This window comes from Dendrobates tinctorius, unplaced genomic scaffold, assembly GCF_039654945.1.
Source record: "Dendrobates tinctorius isolate UK_male_01 unplaced genomic scaffold, ASM3965494v1 ptg000396l, whole genome shotgun sequence".
Taxonomy (NCBI): domain Eukaryota; kingdom Metazoa; phylum Chordata; class Amphibia; order Anura; family Dendrobatidae; genus Dendrobates; species Dendrobates tinctorius.
Window position 1 is genome coordinate 3,691,851 of NW_027362062.1, and position 18,289 is coordinate 3,710,139.

At 44.6% G+C, this 18,289-nt stretch overlaps 1 protein-coding gene across 1 annotated transcript; it reads left to right on the top strand.

Annotated features, from left to right (window-relative positions):
* The first annotated feature begins 668 nt into the window (after positions 1-668).
* Positions 669-14,667, top strand: BSND (barttin CLCNK type accessory subunit beta). Its single transcript, XM_073563655.1, has 4 exons — positions 669-1,020; positions 3,106-3,194; positions 12,250-12,483; positions 13,755-14,667. The coding sequence occupies exons 1-4, from the start codon at positions 844-846 to the stop codon at positions 14,152-14,154; spliced, it is 900 nt and encodes a 299-aa protein (XP_073419756.1). The 5' UTR covers positions 669-843; the 3' UTR covers positions 14,155-14,667.
* Positions 14,668-18,289: the final 3,622 nt, after the last annotated feature.

Sequence of the window (18,289 nt, forward strand, 5' to 3'; positions counted from 1 at the left end):
AATGACATCCAGAAAAATGTGGATAGCACTTGTGTGACATCCAGAAAAATACAGATCGCACTAGAATGGCTCCAGTAAAATAGTAAAATACGATACTCTCCGATGACATCTGTGTTATCCATTTGTTTTAATGTGGCCATTGGAGAGTTTAATCCCCAACATATATCAAAGTAAGAAATGTCTTAATTTTTTTTTTGAGGAGGAGGACAATTGGGCCCCCCCAAAAAAAAACACCTGAAAAGGCAGATTGATTGTAATGGGTCCGTGTTCTATCATCAAAAATGACTGACAGCACACGTACCCAAAAAATAAGGTGCAAAATTGGCTTTAATTAGATTATTCTAAAAATAAGTTTAAAAGAATCATCAAAAGCACAGGAGCACGTAAAGCACACACCAATTGATAGCATTGTATACATGTATACATACTTAAAAAAAGTGAAAACTCCTGTAAAGATTTACAGGGGTACAATATAATATGATATATGGCATGGGCAGGCTCTGCAGAGGGCCGCAGTCATTCATTTATATACACAACTGGTCTAGGTGTAGACATTCCTAGGTATTTATACCTCCAGGGAAGGTGAAACAGAGGCGGGCAGCATCGCTGGAGTGGAAATTTCAGGAGACTATTTGCATTCATTTCAATACTTTTTAGAACTGGCTGGATCAACTTAGGTCAGGACCGGTCTAAGTCTGATGGTGGAAAGGAGCTGTAGATCACCCAGTACAGCTGCAGCGCACCGCCTCTGTGAAGCCTGTCGCTTTAATTCCATCTGTCATACCTGGACGCCTTCACTTTTAATAACCCTTAGGGAAACTTTTTTTTTTTCTTCTGGAAGATATGGCAGAGGATAAAACATTCCGTTACGGACTCATCATCCTGGGATTTTTCTTGATAATGATTGGCATGTTCATTATGAGTGTGGAAAAACCCCAGATATACATCACATTCTGTTGTGTGGGGGTCTTACTGGTGTTTGTAGGGATCACCTGGAGCATCTGTCAGTGCTACCCCAAGGTAGGAGCATGGCCGCTTATTCTATTGAGCTCTTGATATTTCCTTGTATGTTGAGGCTCTGTGCACACGCTGCGGATTCCGCTGCGTTTCCGCAGCGGTTTTGGCCGCTGCGGACCCGCAGCAGTTTTAGCTGCGGTGTACAGTACCATTCAAATGAATGGGAAAAAAAACCCGCTGTGCCGACGCTGCGGAAAAATCAGCGCGGATTTGCTGCGGTTTTGAATCCGCAGAAAGAATTGCATGTCAATTCTTTCTGCGGAAACCGCTGCGGGTTCCTATCTCCACCATTGTGGAGATAGTGAATCCGCAGGACCAAACCGCAGGCAAAACCGGAGATAATCCGCAGGTCTTTGGACCTGCGGATTATCTGCGTTTTTTGCAAAATCTGTGCGGATTAATCCGCAGCGGATTCCGCAGCGTGTGCACGTACCCTAGATGAGGAGTAATATTAGAAAAACATCTTTTTTTATTTGTAAATATTACAACCCTTTATACTTTTCATTTTGTAGTAAGATAATCTGTTATTCCAGGTGACTTTTCAGAATAAGCTGTTGTGTGGGGAATAACACCATTTCTGGCCATTATATGTATACTGCGTTTTTCAGCCGGTTTTCCCTGCTGCCGGTTCTACCTCTACAATTATCTCTGATCTAGTTGGTGAAACAGGCTAGCCGCTGTGATGTGTCCCATAAACAAAGTTTGTTGAAATGAGAGTGACCATTAAAAGTTATAATAAAATTCGGAGCCCGTTGTGCACATACACATTATTATCATGCCAGGTGATATATTACGGCCAAATAGCCATAAATTTAAACATATAAACATATTTATAGTTTTTACATTTTAACTTTTCTGTAAATTTCCAATCTTTTAATAGTGAGTGATATCAATTTCCATCTGCCATCTGTGACACCCGTTAGGTCATCTCTCTAGTTTTAGTCATTCATGCATATATTATAAGTACCGACTTACATCTGTTTCAGTTGTCATGTAATGTAGGATATGTCTGTTCTATGACCTTTTAGATTAATAACTCTTTTTTTTTTAGAAAGTTACAGTGTTTATAGTCAATGTACTGTTATTTTTTTGTGATATTATCTTGACTGTGCACATAATATGACATCACTGTGTGCATTATTCCCATACTGTTACATCACTGTGTGCAGTATTCCCATACTGTTACATCACTGTGTGCATTATTCCCATACTGTTACATCACTGTGTGCATTATTCCCATACTGTAACATCACTGTGTGCAGTATTTCCATACTGTTACATCACTGTGTGCATTATTCCCATACTGTTACATCAATGTGTGCAGTATTTCCATACTGTTACATCACTGTGTGTATTATTCCCATACTGTTACATCACAGTTTGCAGTTTTCCCATACTGTTACATCAGTGTGTGCAGTATTCCCAAACTGTTACATCACTCTGTGCAGTATTTCCCATACTGTTACATCACTGTGCAGTATTCCCGTATGGTTACATCGCTGTGTGCAGTATGCCCATACTGCTACATCACTGTGTGCATTGTTCCCATAATGTTACATCATTGTGTGCATAATTCCCATACTGCTACATCACTGTGTTCATTATTCCCATACTGTTACATCACTGTTTGCATTATTCCCATACTGTTACATCACTGTTTGCATTATTCCTATAAATTTACATCACCGTTTGCATTGTTCCCATAATGTTACATCATTGTGTGCATAATTCCTATACTGCGACATCACTGTGTGCATTATTCCCGTACTATTACATCACTGTGTGCATTAGTCCCATACTGTTACATCACTGTGTGCAGTATTCTCATGCTTTGACATCTCTTTGTTGTGACATCATAGTGTTTCCTACCTCGGTATTGTGACATCACTGTGTGTATTTTAATTGGGGTGTGATATCATTGTGTGCATAATTAGCTTTTGTGACTTAACTGTAAAAATTATTGAGATTTTTACTACTAGCAAAAAAAAATTAAACTAAAGTTGTTTGAATTAAAAAACGTTAGACTAAAATTGTTTGAATATTTTTTATTTGCATTTCTATATATTTTTTTCTGTAACATTCTTACAGATCACATTTGTCCCGGTGGATATGGAGACTGTCCCTTTCTCAGAGAAATCTCCTGCATTTGCTAATCCTGAATTCCCCCAGAAGCAGTGGTATGTCTCTAGCAGACTGAATGATGAACTTTACATAATGTATTCCTACAGATTATTCCTCATGTCATTTACTCCAAGGTCAAACATTATTACAATGTGTAAAAGGGAAACTATGTAGAAGTTTATCTAACGGGCACATCATATTAAACTGGAGTGAAAACAAGGAAGTTTATTATCAGAGATAATTCAGGAGAAAGGTAGTGTATATAGAATAGAAGCATGATATGATGACAGCAGATAAACATATACTCCTGCTATTTAAATAGGACCTGTCACCAGGTCAAAAGTACCCGTTTTTTGCTCTTATCTTATTCCCATTGCTCTCCTGAGTAGTCCATTTTTCCCTTTTTTATAATCCATCATATAGTTCCAGAGATATGGGGCTTTTTATTGTGCTCATTTTTTGCTCCTTAAAAGGGGGCATGGCTTATAGGGTAATAATGCTGAACAGCCCACAGACACGCCCCCGAGGAGCCTGTGAACAACTTCTCCTTGATAACAACCTTAAAAAATAGCACTAAATAAAAAGGAAAATATCTCTGGAACCAAATGGTGGATTTAGGACAAAAAATGGTATTGTCATGATCCAGTGTTGGATCTGGCGGTATTAAATGCATTAAGTGAACTTTTTTTCCTTTGTTTCCAAAGTGTGTCGTGATAGCCCCCGGTGGCCATTAGAATTATCACACGTGGTGTCGTTCATTCTAAGTTGCCCGGTGGTGGGGAATGGTATCGCACCTTAGGTTTAGGTTAAATGTTCACTTAATTATGGATCAGGTGTGACACCCTATAAAGGTGTGCTCAGGGTGTTCACTCACTGCCTGTGATATTGTGAGTTTGTTTTCACTTTGAGTGGGAGAGCCTGGAGGAAGGATGGAGCTGGTGAGGAGTCCTGCGCAGCTTAGCCAGAGGGGACGTGTGTCAGCTATTGTGTCTGGACGAAGGGCTGGCATGGCGTGGTGGGGTCGCAGTGATGGTGTCAGCGGGAAGTGTCTGCATGGGCTGGTGGAGTGGCGACTATGGAGAGTGGCACTCACCATGTGGGACTTGGCCGCTGAGCTGGACTCAAGCATGCTCGACTTCGTGTCAGAAGCTGAACTCATCCATGGGACTCTGGTACTGAGCAGCTGCAACTGGTGGTGGACTCTGCTCCAAGGCTGCACTAAGGTGAAGGATCCTGTTATGGTGATGGATCCGGGTGGAGGAGAAGACGCACGCAGGTGGTGGGCTCTGTTGCTAGGAGCGCACGCAACAGAGCAAAGCTAAGAGGTGTTTCCCCTGTATTGTCTCTTTCCTCATGTGTGTTATTAGTGCAGTGGTGGGATTAGTCTCCGCACCGACCCATTCCCTAGTGAGAGTTTAGGGTCAGGGTGAGCAAGGGCGTTAAGGTACGCGTGCGGCGACAGGTGCGGAGCCTGTTTAGGGAATGTAAGGAGTGCAGGGACACTGGCTCAGGGGAGCTTAGGAGGTCTCCACGTCCCCCATTCCCTATCGCAGGGCCCACCATTGTTAAAGTTTCCCAGGTTCCCCCTTTATCATTTGATTTATTGTATAACGTGTAATACCTAAATTCGCCAGGTGGAGGCGGCGTATCCACCTGCACGTTCTAGTATTTAAATTCGCCCCACTGGAGGCGGTGTATCCAGGGTCACGTGTGTTATGGGTTCGCCTTGCGGCATCATCTGCGACCAGACACACGTGATCATGACATTATCACCAGCCCTTACTTTTTTTTTCTGGTGAGCTTTGGCCATGTGGAGACCTGTGGTAATTGCTGCCGGGCCTCACTGAGGTGCAGTGGGGAGCGGCATGGTGTGTTTAAGCCGCTGCAGCAGCAGTTATCAGGGTCTGGGGCCTCTGCTCAGATAACCAGAGAAACAAAAATGGCGGCTGCGGTCTGGCAAAAGCCCCTAGAGTCGCTGCTGGGGAGCGGGACTTGCTCTGGCACGGGGAGGTACCCAGGCAGGTGGGAGGAATGGTGCCCCACGGAACTGCCTGGTATTCCCCGAGGTGAAGGGGTACGTCCCTGTAGTGAGCAGATTGGTGAATAGTCCGCGGGGCTCATGCAAATCTTCGATGCCGCCCCTCCTGGTCGTGTGGAGGCGACCAGCGAGTATATATATATTTTCCTCAATATTCCTGCGGCTATGGTACTAAAACCCCCTAGAGTCGCTGCTGGGGAGCAGGACTGGTTCATGCAGGCGGGCGCACCCAGGCAGGTGGGAGGAATGGTGCCCCACGGAGCTGCCTGGTATTCCCTGAGGTGAAGGGGTACGCCCCTGTGGTGAGCTGACTGGTGTGATAGTCCGCGGGGTTTTACGCCAAATCTTCATACCATCGAAGAAGCCGCCCTCCTGGTCGTGTGGAGGCGACCAGCGAGTGTATATTTCCTCCACTTCCCGGTCCCCTTCTCCTCCTGGTGTGTGCAGCAGGTGTGCTGCGGGGGAGTAGGGACAAATCTCTACCCTCGCCATTAACCAACCCTAAGAGGCGCAGTCCTCATGGTGAAAGGGTTGGAGGGTGGTGTCCCTTGGTGAATAGTGGGGGTGTGAGTGTGGTGACACAGGGGGACACCTCTGTTGAGTCCAGAGTGAGTTCACCGAGTTATGACATATGTATGTGTGCAATAAACGTTCAGGTCCGGACCTGTGTGTGAACGAGCATGTATGGGTGCCACCAAAAAACATCTTGTGGAATTGTGTTGTGGAGCCTGATCAGCTCATAACAAACAAACATACACATACTTAAACTCGTTCCCCAGGTCGGCGCTGTGGAGATGAGTGGTGCCTCCAAAATGAACTTTATTGCCAATACCAGCGGTGCGTTTGTCATAAACCTGAAGTGTCAGGTAGTGGTGGGGTGAACTCAGGATCTGGGCGTCCCTGCTGTAGGTGTTTCCCTAATGAGGGGTGGTCTTGAGGGTCCAGAGGCCCCTCATTAAGGAGGGGGTACTGTCATGATCCAGTGTTGGATCTGGCGGTATTAAATGCATTAAGTGAACTTTTTTTCCTTTGGTTCCAAAGTGTGTCGTGATAGCCCCTGGTGGCCATTAGAATTATCACACATGGTGTCGTTCATTCTAAGTTGCCCGGTGGTGGGGAATGGTATCGCACCTTAGGTTTAGGTTAAATGTTCACTTAATTATGGATCAGGTGTGACACCCTATAAAGGTGTGCTCAGGGTGTTCACTCACTGCCTGTGATATTGTGAGTTTGTTTTCACTTTGAGTGGGAGAGCCTGGAGGAAGGATGGAGCTGGTGAGGAGTCCTGCGCAGCTTAGCCAGAGGGGACGTGTGTCAGCTATTGTGTCTGGACGAAGGGCTGGCATGGGGTGGCGGGGTCGCAGTGATGGTGTCAGCAGGAAGTGTCTGCATGGGCTGGTGGAGTGGCGATTATGGAGAGTGGCACTCACCATGTGGGACTTGGCCGCTGAGCTGGACTCAAGCATGCTCGACTTCGTGTCAGAAGCTGAACTCATCCATGGGACTCTGGTACTGAGCAGCTGCAACTGGTGGTGGACTCTGCTCCAAGGCTGCACTAAGGTGAAGGATCCTGTTATGGTGATGGATCCGGGTGGAGGAGAAGACGCACGCAGGTGGTGGGCTCTGTTGCTAGGAGCGCACGCAACAGAGCAAAGCTAAGTGGTGTTTCCCCTGTATTGTCTCTTTCCTCATGTCTGTTATTAGTGCAGTGGTGGGATTAGTCTCCGCACCGACCCATTCCCTAGTGAGGGTTTAGGGTCAGGGTGAGCAAGGGCGTTAAGGTACGCGTGCGGCGACAGGTGCGGAGCCTGTTTAGGGAATGTAAGGAGTGCAGGGACACTGGCTCAGGGGAGCTTAGGAGGTCTCCACGTCCCCCATTCCCTATCGCAGGGCCCACCATTGTTAAAGTTTCCCAGGTTCCCCCTTTATCATTTGATTTATTGTATAACGTGTAATTCCCAAATTCGCCAGGTGGAGGCGGCGTATCCACCTGCACGTTTTATTATTTAAATGCGCCCCACTGGAGGCGGTGTATCCAGGGTCACGTGTGTCACATGGGTTCGCCTTGCGGAAACATCTGCGTCCAGACACACGTGACCATGACAGGTATACTCAGGGGAGTGGCGGGAATAAAATAAGAGCAAAAAAAAGCTAGAACCTTTCAACCTGGTGACAGGTTCTCTTAAAACAGATCTGTCACCAGATTTCACAACACAAACTGCACGTGTTACATTATAGAACTCCTGTACCTGATGCGGTTGGTGTAATTACTGTGTAATGGCTGTGTAACTTTCGTTTAAAGTTTTCCCACCTAAAATACTAAAATTACTATTTTAACATAACAAGGGAAAGCCTTAAAAAAAAAAGGGATTAAAGATCCAGTCTAATGTAGGTTTGTAAAATAAGTACACCAGTCACATGAGGTCTTAGAGATCGATTTAAGAATTTTTGTAGTTTGTATTGTGAAATTTGGTGACAGATCACCTTTCGAGACTACGTACACCTTCCCAACTAGTTTTGTTTTCCCAATGCATCTTAATAGCAAACTGTTGTATTGCTTACAAATATTGTATCATGTATCATCCTTTGTGTCTCCATGGTTACAGACTACAAGTAAACCCTGTGTAGTCTGATTCTGCAGTTGTTCAATGGCCCGATGTGAGGTGCCGTGTCTGTATGACTAGCCTAAATAGGCTTTGTTCACAGTCTGTTAAAATAGAGACACATAGACAAGGACACCCACCGTAGAGGCTGACCGTAGAGGCTGACCGTAGAGGCTGACCATAGAGGCTGACATTGGCCCTTTTTCTGTTCCTTGGGTAAAGGGAAAATGCACAGAGCTTCCTGTAGACAAGAAAAAAACACAGTAGCATATAAGACAACACTCGTGAAATTTTAGGAGGCTACTATAAAAAGGGGAGAGATGGTAAATTTCTCATGGATCCTAAAAGTGTCCCAAAAATCTCCTGGAAAGCAGAACTACCTGAAAGTTTATTGTGCATTGTGCCAGTGGGTCGCCCTCCCAGGGCTGTGGGGTACTCGGTACCGGGCCGGTGTCGGCGGGATGTGTCACACCAGCGGTGACCCGGTCCGTGGCCCTGGGCGCCCAATTAATGGGGGAAATTGAATGGTAGAATGTAGTGAATGGAATAGTTCGTGACGCCACCTGTGGTGTTCGGCAAGTGAGATGTTAGGCCGACGCTGCTTGCAGATCCTCCGGGGCTGGTGGTGTGTTGCAGCCAAGATGGTGAAGCTCCCCACAGGTGGAGCTGTAGCCCCAGGGCAGTGTAGATGTAGGGGAAGAGGAGAGGCACAAGCGGTGTAAAAGCTGGTACCCAGATGTAGCGGTGCTGGGTGCGTTGGCGCAAGAATGAATGAGGACACCAGGGCTTGTAGTTCCAAAGCTTTACTCACAGTCTGTAGTACACACAGGTGCCTGCCTCCGTACTGTGTCCTCTGGGTCAGGGACTCAGTCAACCTCCAGGCAAGATGGAATGCTCCCTTCCAACACTCCGCCAACATGTGCCTTTCTGAACGTCTCCTCTATAGCTCCTTTAAGTGTGAAGTACTCCTAGTACTGAGTTACACTGGAGTGCCTCCTGACAGATGTTCCCAAGAACTCTACTTGTACGGCAGACAGCTGTAGCCTGCTTCGGGGACTCCTTACTCCTGAGTCCCGGCTCTCTATCCAAGTTGCTGTTGTGCCCCCAAGTCTTAGATGGGAGTAGTGCATTTACAGCCCACTACTCCACCGATGTCTGCTGCAGAACCATTAGTGTCCGTAGAACCTCGGGGACCGGGCCCCGGCCTTGCGCTTAGAACTTCTAGGCAGGGTTCTTCCTCTAACCCACGTCCTCTGTGTTCCCTTTTACTCCTACATTCCGTACTTGTCTTTCTTTCTTATGGAAGATCAGGTTTCAGTTCAATGTCTTTCTCCTTCTTTCCTTTCCCGTGCCAGCAGACCCAGGTCACTGAGATCTGCTGGAGCACCTCCTTCCTCCATCCCTCTCTCAGGGATCTTCTTTCCTCACTCCTCTCTGAGTGGCTTCCTCTCCCAGACTGACCTCCTGACTGACTGACTGAAATTCTAAACATTCCCGCTCTTTTATGTATTCTCAACTCCACCCGCCTCCCAGCACTTTTCATGTTCCAAGCAGGGAGCCACAAAAGGTGCTCTGCTACACTCCAAGCAGGGATCTGCAATGTGGCTTTGCTGAACTACTGTGTTGTGTGGGGTGCGAGTGTTGGAGCGTGGTCAAGAGCCTCCAACTTACCTGGATGGTGGGGCATCACCTCAGGAGGAGGTGCAGTACCTCTGTGGCGACCGAGCATCAGGGGCGCCACACCAGGATACTCTGCCATGAGACGGAGCTTGTCCAATCCTACAGGGAGGGGCAGGGATGGACATATCATTAGTGTAACTTGTGCAGCTGCACAGGGGCCCCAGAGGTAATTGTGCATTACGATGACCTACAGGTGCATATAAATGTATGGGCACCCCTGGCCAAAATTATTGTTATTGTGAACAGTTAAGCAAGTTGAAGATTAGATCTCTAAAAGGGGTAAAGTTAAAGATTACACATTTCCTTTGTATTTTAGGCCAAAAAAAATTAAATATTGACATTTTAAAAATTACAAAAAAGGAAAATTTGTCTATGCAAAAGTTTGGGCACCCTGCATGGTTAGTACCTAGGATCGACCTCATTTTTGCAATTATCACAGCTTGTAAACGCTTTTTGCAGTCAACCAAAAGTCTTTTTCAATTCTTAGTTGAGGGATTTTCATCCATTCTTCCTTGAAAAATTCTTCCAGCTTTGTGAGATTCCTGGGTCGTCTTACATCCTCTGCTATTTTGAGGTCTAGCCACTGATTTTCAATGATGTTCTAATCAGGGGACTGTGAGGGCCATTGTAAAACATTCAGCTTGCGCCTTTTGAGGTCGTCTATTGTGGATTTTGATGTGTGTTTAGGATCATTATCCATTTGTAGAAGCCATCTTCTTTTCACCTTCAACTTTTTTATAGATGGTGTTATCACTGAATCCATTCTTCCCTCTACCTGTGAAATGTTCCATGTACCATGGGCTGCAACACAACCCCAAAGCATGATTGATACCCCCATGCTTAATGGTTGGCGAGATGTTCTTTTCCTGAAATTCTGTGCCCTTTTTTCTCCACACATACCTTTGATCATAGTGGCCAAAGAGTTCTATTTTAACCTTATCGGTCCATAGGATTTGTTTCCAAAATGCATCAGGCTTGTTTAGATGTTCTTTTGCATACTTCTGACGCTGAATTTTATGGTGAGGATGCAGAAGAGGTTTTCTTCTGTTGACTCTTGCATGAAGGCCATATTTGTGCAGGTGTCTCTGAACAGTAGGACAATGTACTACAACGCCAGAGTCTGCTTAATCTTTCTGAGGGTATTTTGCAGTAAAGCGAGGGGTTCTGATTTGCCTCTCTATCAATCTTACGAGCAGTTTTCACTGAAATTTTGCTTGGTCTTTCAGACCTTATCTTGACCTTCCCTGTTCCTGGTAACTGCCATTTCTTAATTACATTTCGAACTGAGGAAAAGGCAACTTATTATCTTATAGCTTTCACCTGATTTGTAGGCCTCCACCATTTTCATTTTCAGAGTGCTAGGCAGCTGCTTAGAAGAACTCATGGCTGCTAGTTTTTGGCACAAGGATAGAGGACGCTGGGTTTTTATAAAGCTGGGAAATTTTTATCACCTGGTCTTTCCTAACAATGATAGTGAACAAGCCATAACCCTAACAGGCTAATTAAGGTCTAAAACCTTGGTCAAAGTTATCTGAGCACGCAAGTCTCCAAGCGTGCCCAAACTTTTGCATCGGCTCCTTTTCCTTTTTGTAATTTTTAAAATGTAAAAAATCACAATTTTTTCCCCCCTAAAATACAAAGGCAATGTGTCATCTTTAACTTTAGGTCTTTTAGAGATCATTTTATCTTCATCTTGCTTAACTGTTCACAATAACAGTAACTTTGACCAGGGGTGCCAAAACTTTTACATGCCAGTGTATTAGACTGCAAAGGGCCAATATATTGTTCTTGCACAGGGGCCCTTTTCTGTCTGTGTCCGCCAATTTAGCCAACGAAGAGACTTGGAGAGGCAAGGTCATTCAAAAATGGTGGGACTTCAGCAAGGCCGTCGCTCAAAAGGTATAAAACAGGGGAAGTAAAAGCGCCCCAGAGACAAGTAATTTTTTGTTATAAGTTACCTTGTTACGAGGATTTTATGGTGACTTTTATGCCATTTCTATGGTGCTTACTCTTCTGTATGTCCGTTCCTTTCTATGTGTGAACTTAGCGGAGACCCAGATACAAAATTGTAGGATATTTTTAATCAAGTTTATTTGCAAAGTTGGTTTATTTCTTGTTTTTTTTTAAGATTTGAGCAATATATTGTTTAGTGGGGAACTCCAAACATCAGTGTATCCCTTTTATACTAATCGTATTAATAGGAGGGGGTCACATCATCCACATATGGAGGAGAAAGTCACCATTTATCAACGGCGCCAGAAAATTAATTTATCCGTGGCAAAACGTCAGTCGTATCCTGAATCTCCTGTCCCCCAATGTAGCATCTCTAACAGGTCCCCATCTACGATGCACCATAGTGATGTGTCTTCTCATATAGGGTCATCTTAGTCACCAGGGTCCTCTTTGACCCTAATGCTACTCAGCTTTAAGCACCTATGAGTTAGCAGAAAAAAAATAAGCTACTTCAAATTGTGGAATTGCCAGTGTAATAAATGTGGCACCAAAGAAACTAGGAACCTCATGGGCTGGTATCAGCGTTAGCTAATAGTCTGCACTAATTTATTAGTGTGCAATTTCTCAAAATTTTCACTGTCCAAAATAGTTTTCAACATGGTGAAAAATCTGTGGATGCAATATTTTTTTCCCCCCATTTACCTTCACTTGAATATTCCCAAAAATATGGCTGTTTTAGGTCAGTTTTCAAGTTTTGCAATAGGCACATGTTAATGTGTAAGACATGGGGTATATGATAATGCATTGGACCATTTTTCTGCGTTTATATCTTCTTAGGGCTACCACACCTTACACAAGCGCTAAAGATGCTGCGAAATACGAAGCCTCTCTACCATCGTATGAACAAATTCACATCAAAGTGGAGGAGCCTGGAGACGACAACTTAGTCCAATCTGTCCCTCTATTACCGCAGTCCAAGTTGGGGGATTTAGAAGCCAAGGTAGAAGCCAAGGTAGAGATACACAGGAATTCAGTCTGCAAAGAAGAGCACGCGATGGTCGAAGCCAACTGGTACGTAACAACAACTTACTGGAAAGTGATCCCGAACACGACGTATTATTTAAGCTGTAGGGAAGATGACTTAAAGGAAAAAAAAATCTGGGTAGAATTGTCATTTTCCAATTGCCGCACCTCCCCCCAAAAATTGCTATAAAAAACATTGTATCTACCAAGACCAAGAGAACCATGTCACCCTATGTGACTCCAGACTTGTAAATCCTCACAGAGTGCATGGCGCATGCTGTCAGACTTCTACATTTTCAATGTCGGGAGCGGGCTGTCATGTGAATGCAAGTATGATATATGCATGCTCCCTGTCGCATTCCAACTGGTCGTGCGCAGCGTTGTCTAGTTGGAATGTGATCAGAAGTGTGCATATCTCATACTTGCAATCACATGGCCACCCACTATCGGCAGCGGCACTGGAGAATCTGTGCATGGTGTGAGGATTCACAAGCCTGCAGTCACATAGAGTGATTGCAGACTTTTGTACCAAACCTGGACAACCCCTTTAAGTTCCAAAAAATTCAGTTACAAACCAGACAGGCCCAAATGCATCTGCACTAATCCAGGGTGCAGCGGACCCAAGTAAAATGGCAGCTGCACAGGTGCAGAAATACCAAATGAGACAGCCAGCCTACAATCGGGGATTGGCCGTGTGGTACACCAGTGCAGAAAAAATAAACCGCATGTGGCAGTGTTCACACAGGGAATGCAGGGCTTCTGGCTCACAACCTCTTAGTAACACCATATAGGGGGGCTGCCCAGTGACAACTAGAATGCATCCCGTGTGAACAGAGGCCACAAGTTTGCAGAACCATTTGGGCCCAACTGCACCCTGCAAAAAATATAAAAAGTGCACAAAAAACATATCAATATATGTAAGGTATTGGTTGATATTAAGGCCTTAATACGGAAGCTGACAAACTGCGTCAAAGTTCCTTACACATGTCAGTCCCTACTCTAACATGAAAACCTCAAAAAGAGGAAAAACCCCTTTAAGTTACAGCTTTTGGAAGAAGGGAAGGAAAAAAACAAAAGTGCAAAAACAAAAATTAGCCACATCGTCTGCTAAAAGAAAGGTTTAGTCCAGCACACATTAATACGGGATCTAAAAAAAATCCATAACTTTCTCTAATCTCAATGAAGTGGGGCACATGCGGTCAACTACATGACCAACAGCCATTTGTTGAGTTCCCTCACTAGGTCCTACACTTAGAAAAACTTTCAGTGATATTTCCAAATAAATTCCAATCTCGAATGATTGCTTTTCCTCTCTGTAGCCACGCTGCACCCCTTGTCTGTCTTAAAGAAGACACCAACCTAACAGCATCTGAAGATGGCAGAAGTTGTACGTCATCTCTTCACAGCAGTGATGGTTGGCAGAATGACCGTCCGATGATGGGGAACTCTGGACCTCAGCTACAAGGCCCCATCTCTGGAGAAGGAATTGACCTCATTGATGAACCTGTACCAGAAGTCCAATTATCCCATGAAGTTGTCCATCTCGAGGTGAAACGTGAAAGCAATCCATATCCCTACTATATCGGTAAAGAAGAACCAGGCATTGCCTCGTTTATGCCGGGTCCAACCCATGACTCTGCGATTGATGACCTCTACTATGGAATGAAGGATGAGACGGAGAGTTTAATGCCTGGGGATGAATCAGACTTTGATCATTGATGATGACCATCTCAATGGACGCCTAGATCATTTATATTTTCAAAGGTTAGGCTCCCATCAACACACATGGCAGAATTTATAAGGAGCTGGAGTATTTATTGGATGCACTGTAAATTTTATACACATAATTAATATGGATCGCAGGCAAGATAATTAGCCTGCCTCCTTATTAACACAGGCAGGATTGCAATGACAGTTCACACCACTATACACAGCTGATAACACAGGAACCACCAATCACAATGTGATGTCACAGCTCACCTGCTCCTCTTCCCTGCATAATAACTTTTGCACACGCTCATTAGATGCTTTGATACAAAAGATAGGGTTTGAGACTGTTCATTGCTGCTAATGTACATGGGCATTTTCTGAAACAACAGGAAGTTAAAGTATTAAAAAAAGCTCCAGTGGCCGGTGTGAAAAGTGCAATATTTCTAATTTTCATTTATTATATAATTTGTGAAATGGAAAGAAAACGTTGGCAAAAAATAAATACAGTTAACAGAGACTTCATTTATGCAATAGCTATTTTTTCCTGATAACACATTCCATTTAAGAGGTTGTCTTCTCTGGACAATTTCTATTTATCAGAAGGCGTCACCCAAAGATGAGCTAGGACTGGGACCACCATTGAATGGTCTTTGTAAATAAAAACATCAGCAAGTGTTTATTATTTTGCAGCGCCATCACAGGAGAAGGAAGGAATTACACAGTGTCCATTCGAGTGCATAATGTTCTCCTGTGCGAGAGATGTCCTTTTCGATCATGTTCTACTTTTTGGCTGCTAGAAAAGAATCCTGATTCCACCTCTGATTTTTTTTATTGAGGTATATAAAACCCCTTTAATTCTCTAATAAGGTATTTGAAGGTGGGTTTTCTAAATTATATAACCCCTTTAAAGGGAATCTGTCACCTATTTTTAGCCCTATCAGCTGCAGGCACCGCCATCAGGGGCTTACTGTATCTACAGTATTCTGTAATGCTGTAGATAAGCCCCCGATGTAACCTGAGAGATAAGAAAAATTAGTTAGATTATACGGTAAGTAAGGGGGGGGGGCGCGGTCCGGTGCGGTGGCTGTCGCGGTCCGGTCCGGCACCTCCCATCTTCTAGCGATGACGTCCTCCTCCTTACTTCTGCTGCGGCTCCTGTGCAGGCGTACTGTATCTGCCCTGTTGAGTACTGCAGTGTGCAGGCGCCAGGAACGGTCAGAGAGGTCCAGCGCCTGCGCACTGCAGTACTTTACTCTGCCGTCAACAGGATAGAGAAAGTACGCCTGCGCCGGAGCTGCGGCAGAAGTAAGAAGGAGGACGTCATCGCTAGAAGATGGGAGGCGCCGGACCGGACCGCGACACTCATCGGACCAGACCGGATGCCCGGGTGAGTATAATCTAACTTGTTTTTCTTATCTTTCAGGTTACATCAGGGGCTTATCTACCGCATTACAGAATTCTGTAGATAAGCCCCTGATGGCGGTGCCGGCAGCTGATAGGGCTAAAAATAGGTGACAGATTCCCTTTAAGCCTATGATCTTTATTGTACATATGTTAAACATAACTTTCTTTGTTAATAACAGAACCACTTACGGTAATTAAGCAGCTACACATTATATAAAGAGATTTTTATGGAGATATCATAAAAGGTAATTGTTCTCTTTATAGTCAGCCATTAAACAAATAATATATATATCATAAGATATAATAGTAAAAAAAAGGAGAGAAAAATAGTTGTAGAATTAAAGAAAATAATAAATAATTTATAAATAATAACTTGTATATAATCAAAATAAAAGTATGCCCGGGGTTGGACAATTATTTATGTTAAGGGATCATAAACTGAAGAAAAATAAAATAAGTATGTTTGGTCTTTTGCACTTTTTTGGATAATTATCTTACTTTCAAGTCACTTTTCAGAGCAAGCTGTCCTGTGTACATGACGAATAACACTACTATTGGATATTACATGACTGGTATCCTTTCATTTCATCAGTTTTCTGCTCTGCAATCTCTATCTCTTAAAGGGTATCTGTTGCCAGGTTTTTTCTACCCATCTAAGAGTTGCACGATGTAGGGGCAGATTGTGATTCTACCAATGTGTCATTTTCTGTGCTGCTTGCTGCAGTTTTGATCAAATCATCTAAGCATGCGTACACATAGCATAGTTGTAAAACTGCTAGAAGTTATAAGTATGGCTAGATTTAGGGTATGTGCACACGAATTTTCCCCGTGGAATCTGCATCTTTTGGCAGAATCCGCAGGTCAAAAGCCGCGTGTTTTATTGCGGATTTCGCCTGCGTTTTTACACCTGCGGATTCCTTTAATGGAATGGGTGTAAAAACACTGCAGAATCCGCGCAAAGAATTGACATGTTGCGGAAAATAAGCCACTGCGTTTCCTTGCAGATTTTTCCGCAGCATGTGCACAGCGGGATTTTTCTCCATAGATTAAAGGCCCTTTTACATTTAGCGATGCACCAGCGATCCGACCAGCGATCCCACCCGGTCAGGATCGCTGGTGCATCGCTAAATGATCGCTAGTGAGCTTTCATACAGAAAGACCTCACAGCGATTCAGCAGCGACGCAGCGCACGATACTTACCATTCACACACAGCGATCCTGCGTCCTCCCGCCCGCCTCCACGCGTCGCTGGACGTCACAGCAGGAAGTCTCAGCAGGAAGCGCCCGACGAGAAATGGAGCCGGACATTCTCGCGCGATCAGCGATGGACAGCGGGGGAGCCGGTCGCTGGTAAGTATCACACATAGCGATATCGCTAGCAATATCGCTATAACGTCACAAAACCAGTGACGTTTTAGCGATATTGCTAGCGATATCGCTTAGTGTAAAACCCCCTTAACACTGTACTGTACGTTAAATCACTAGCCAATCTGAAGCGGATGCGCAGCAAATCCACAACGTGTGCACATACCCTAAGGCTGTGTGCACTTGTTGCATTTTTTGCGTTTTCACGGGGTTTTTCCGCTGCGGAATCGCCTTGAAAACGCAAAGAAAATGCATCCAATGCTATGGGATTCCGTAATGCTGTGCTAATGCTGCGGATTTTTCAGCTGAGGAATCGCATAGCGGAAAAATATGCAACATGCTCATTCTTTTTGCAGAATCGTGGCGATTCCGCACCCATAGGATTGCATTGAAACGCTCACTTTACGCATGTGGCTATGCCCACCATGCGTAAAGTGAGCGCTCAATGTGCGGATGGTACCCAGGGTCTGGAGGAGAGGAGACTCTCCTCCAGGCCCTGGGTACCATAATCCTGTAAAAAATAGAATAAAAATAAAAAATAGAGATATAATCACCCTCCGACGGCCCCCGAAGTCCTTCCCGCCTCTCACTACGCTCCCGGCATCTTCCGGTCCCAGGAATTCTTTGCGCGAATGACCGCTGATGACGTTGCACTCTCGCAAGCGTGACGTCATCTCAGGCCCATCTCAGCAAAGCATTACTGGGACCGGATGATGACGGGTGCGCCGCAGAGCAGATCGGGGGGCCATTGAAAGGTGAGAGCAACAATATTTTTTTTATTTTTAACATCCTATCTTTTACTATTAATGCTGCATAGGCAGCATCAATAGTAAAAAGTTGCTCACACTTGTCAAGCACTATGCTTGACAAGTGTGACCAACCTCTCAATCACATTTCCAAGTGATGCTTGAAATTGCTTGGAATGCGAAAGCATTCTGCAAGCGAAAAACGCTTGCAAAACGCTTTTTTTTCCGTGGGAAAAATGCATGCGAATTCGCATGCGTTTTACCTGCGGGGGGAGTTGCGGAATTGCTGAGGAAATTTCCACGGCAATTCCGAACGTGTGCACATAGCCTAAAGGTTCTTGATCATGGCAAAATTGTGAGCACAGAGACAAATCTGCACTTATAGACCCACAGATTTATCACTCTGCCCTTCACCTCGCCAAACAGACCTACTTCACCATCCTGATCTCCTCACTATCCAACAACCCCAAGAAACTTTTTGACACCTTTCACTCCCTCCTCAGGCCAAAAGCACAAGCCCCTATCACAGACATTTGTGCTGAAGACCTGGCCTCCCACTTTATAGAGAAAATAGACAATATCTGCCAGGAAATCGCTCCCAATCACCAAGTTCAGTGACTCCCATCCCT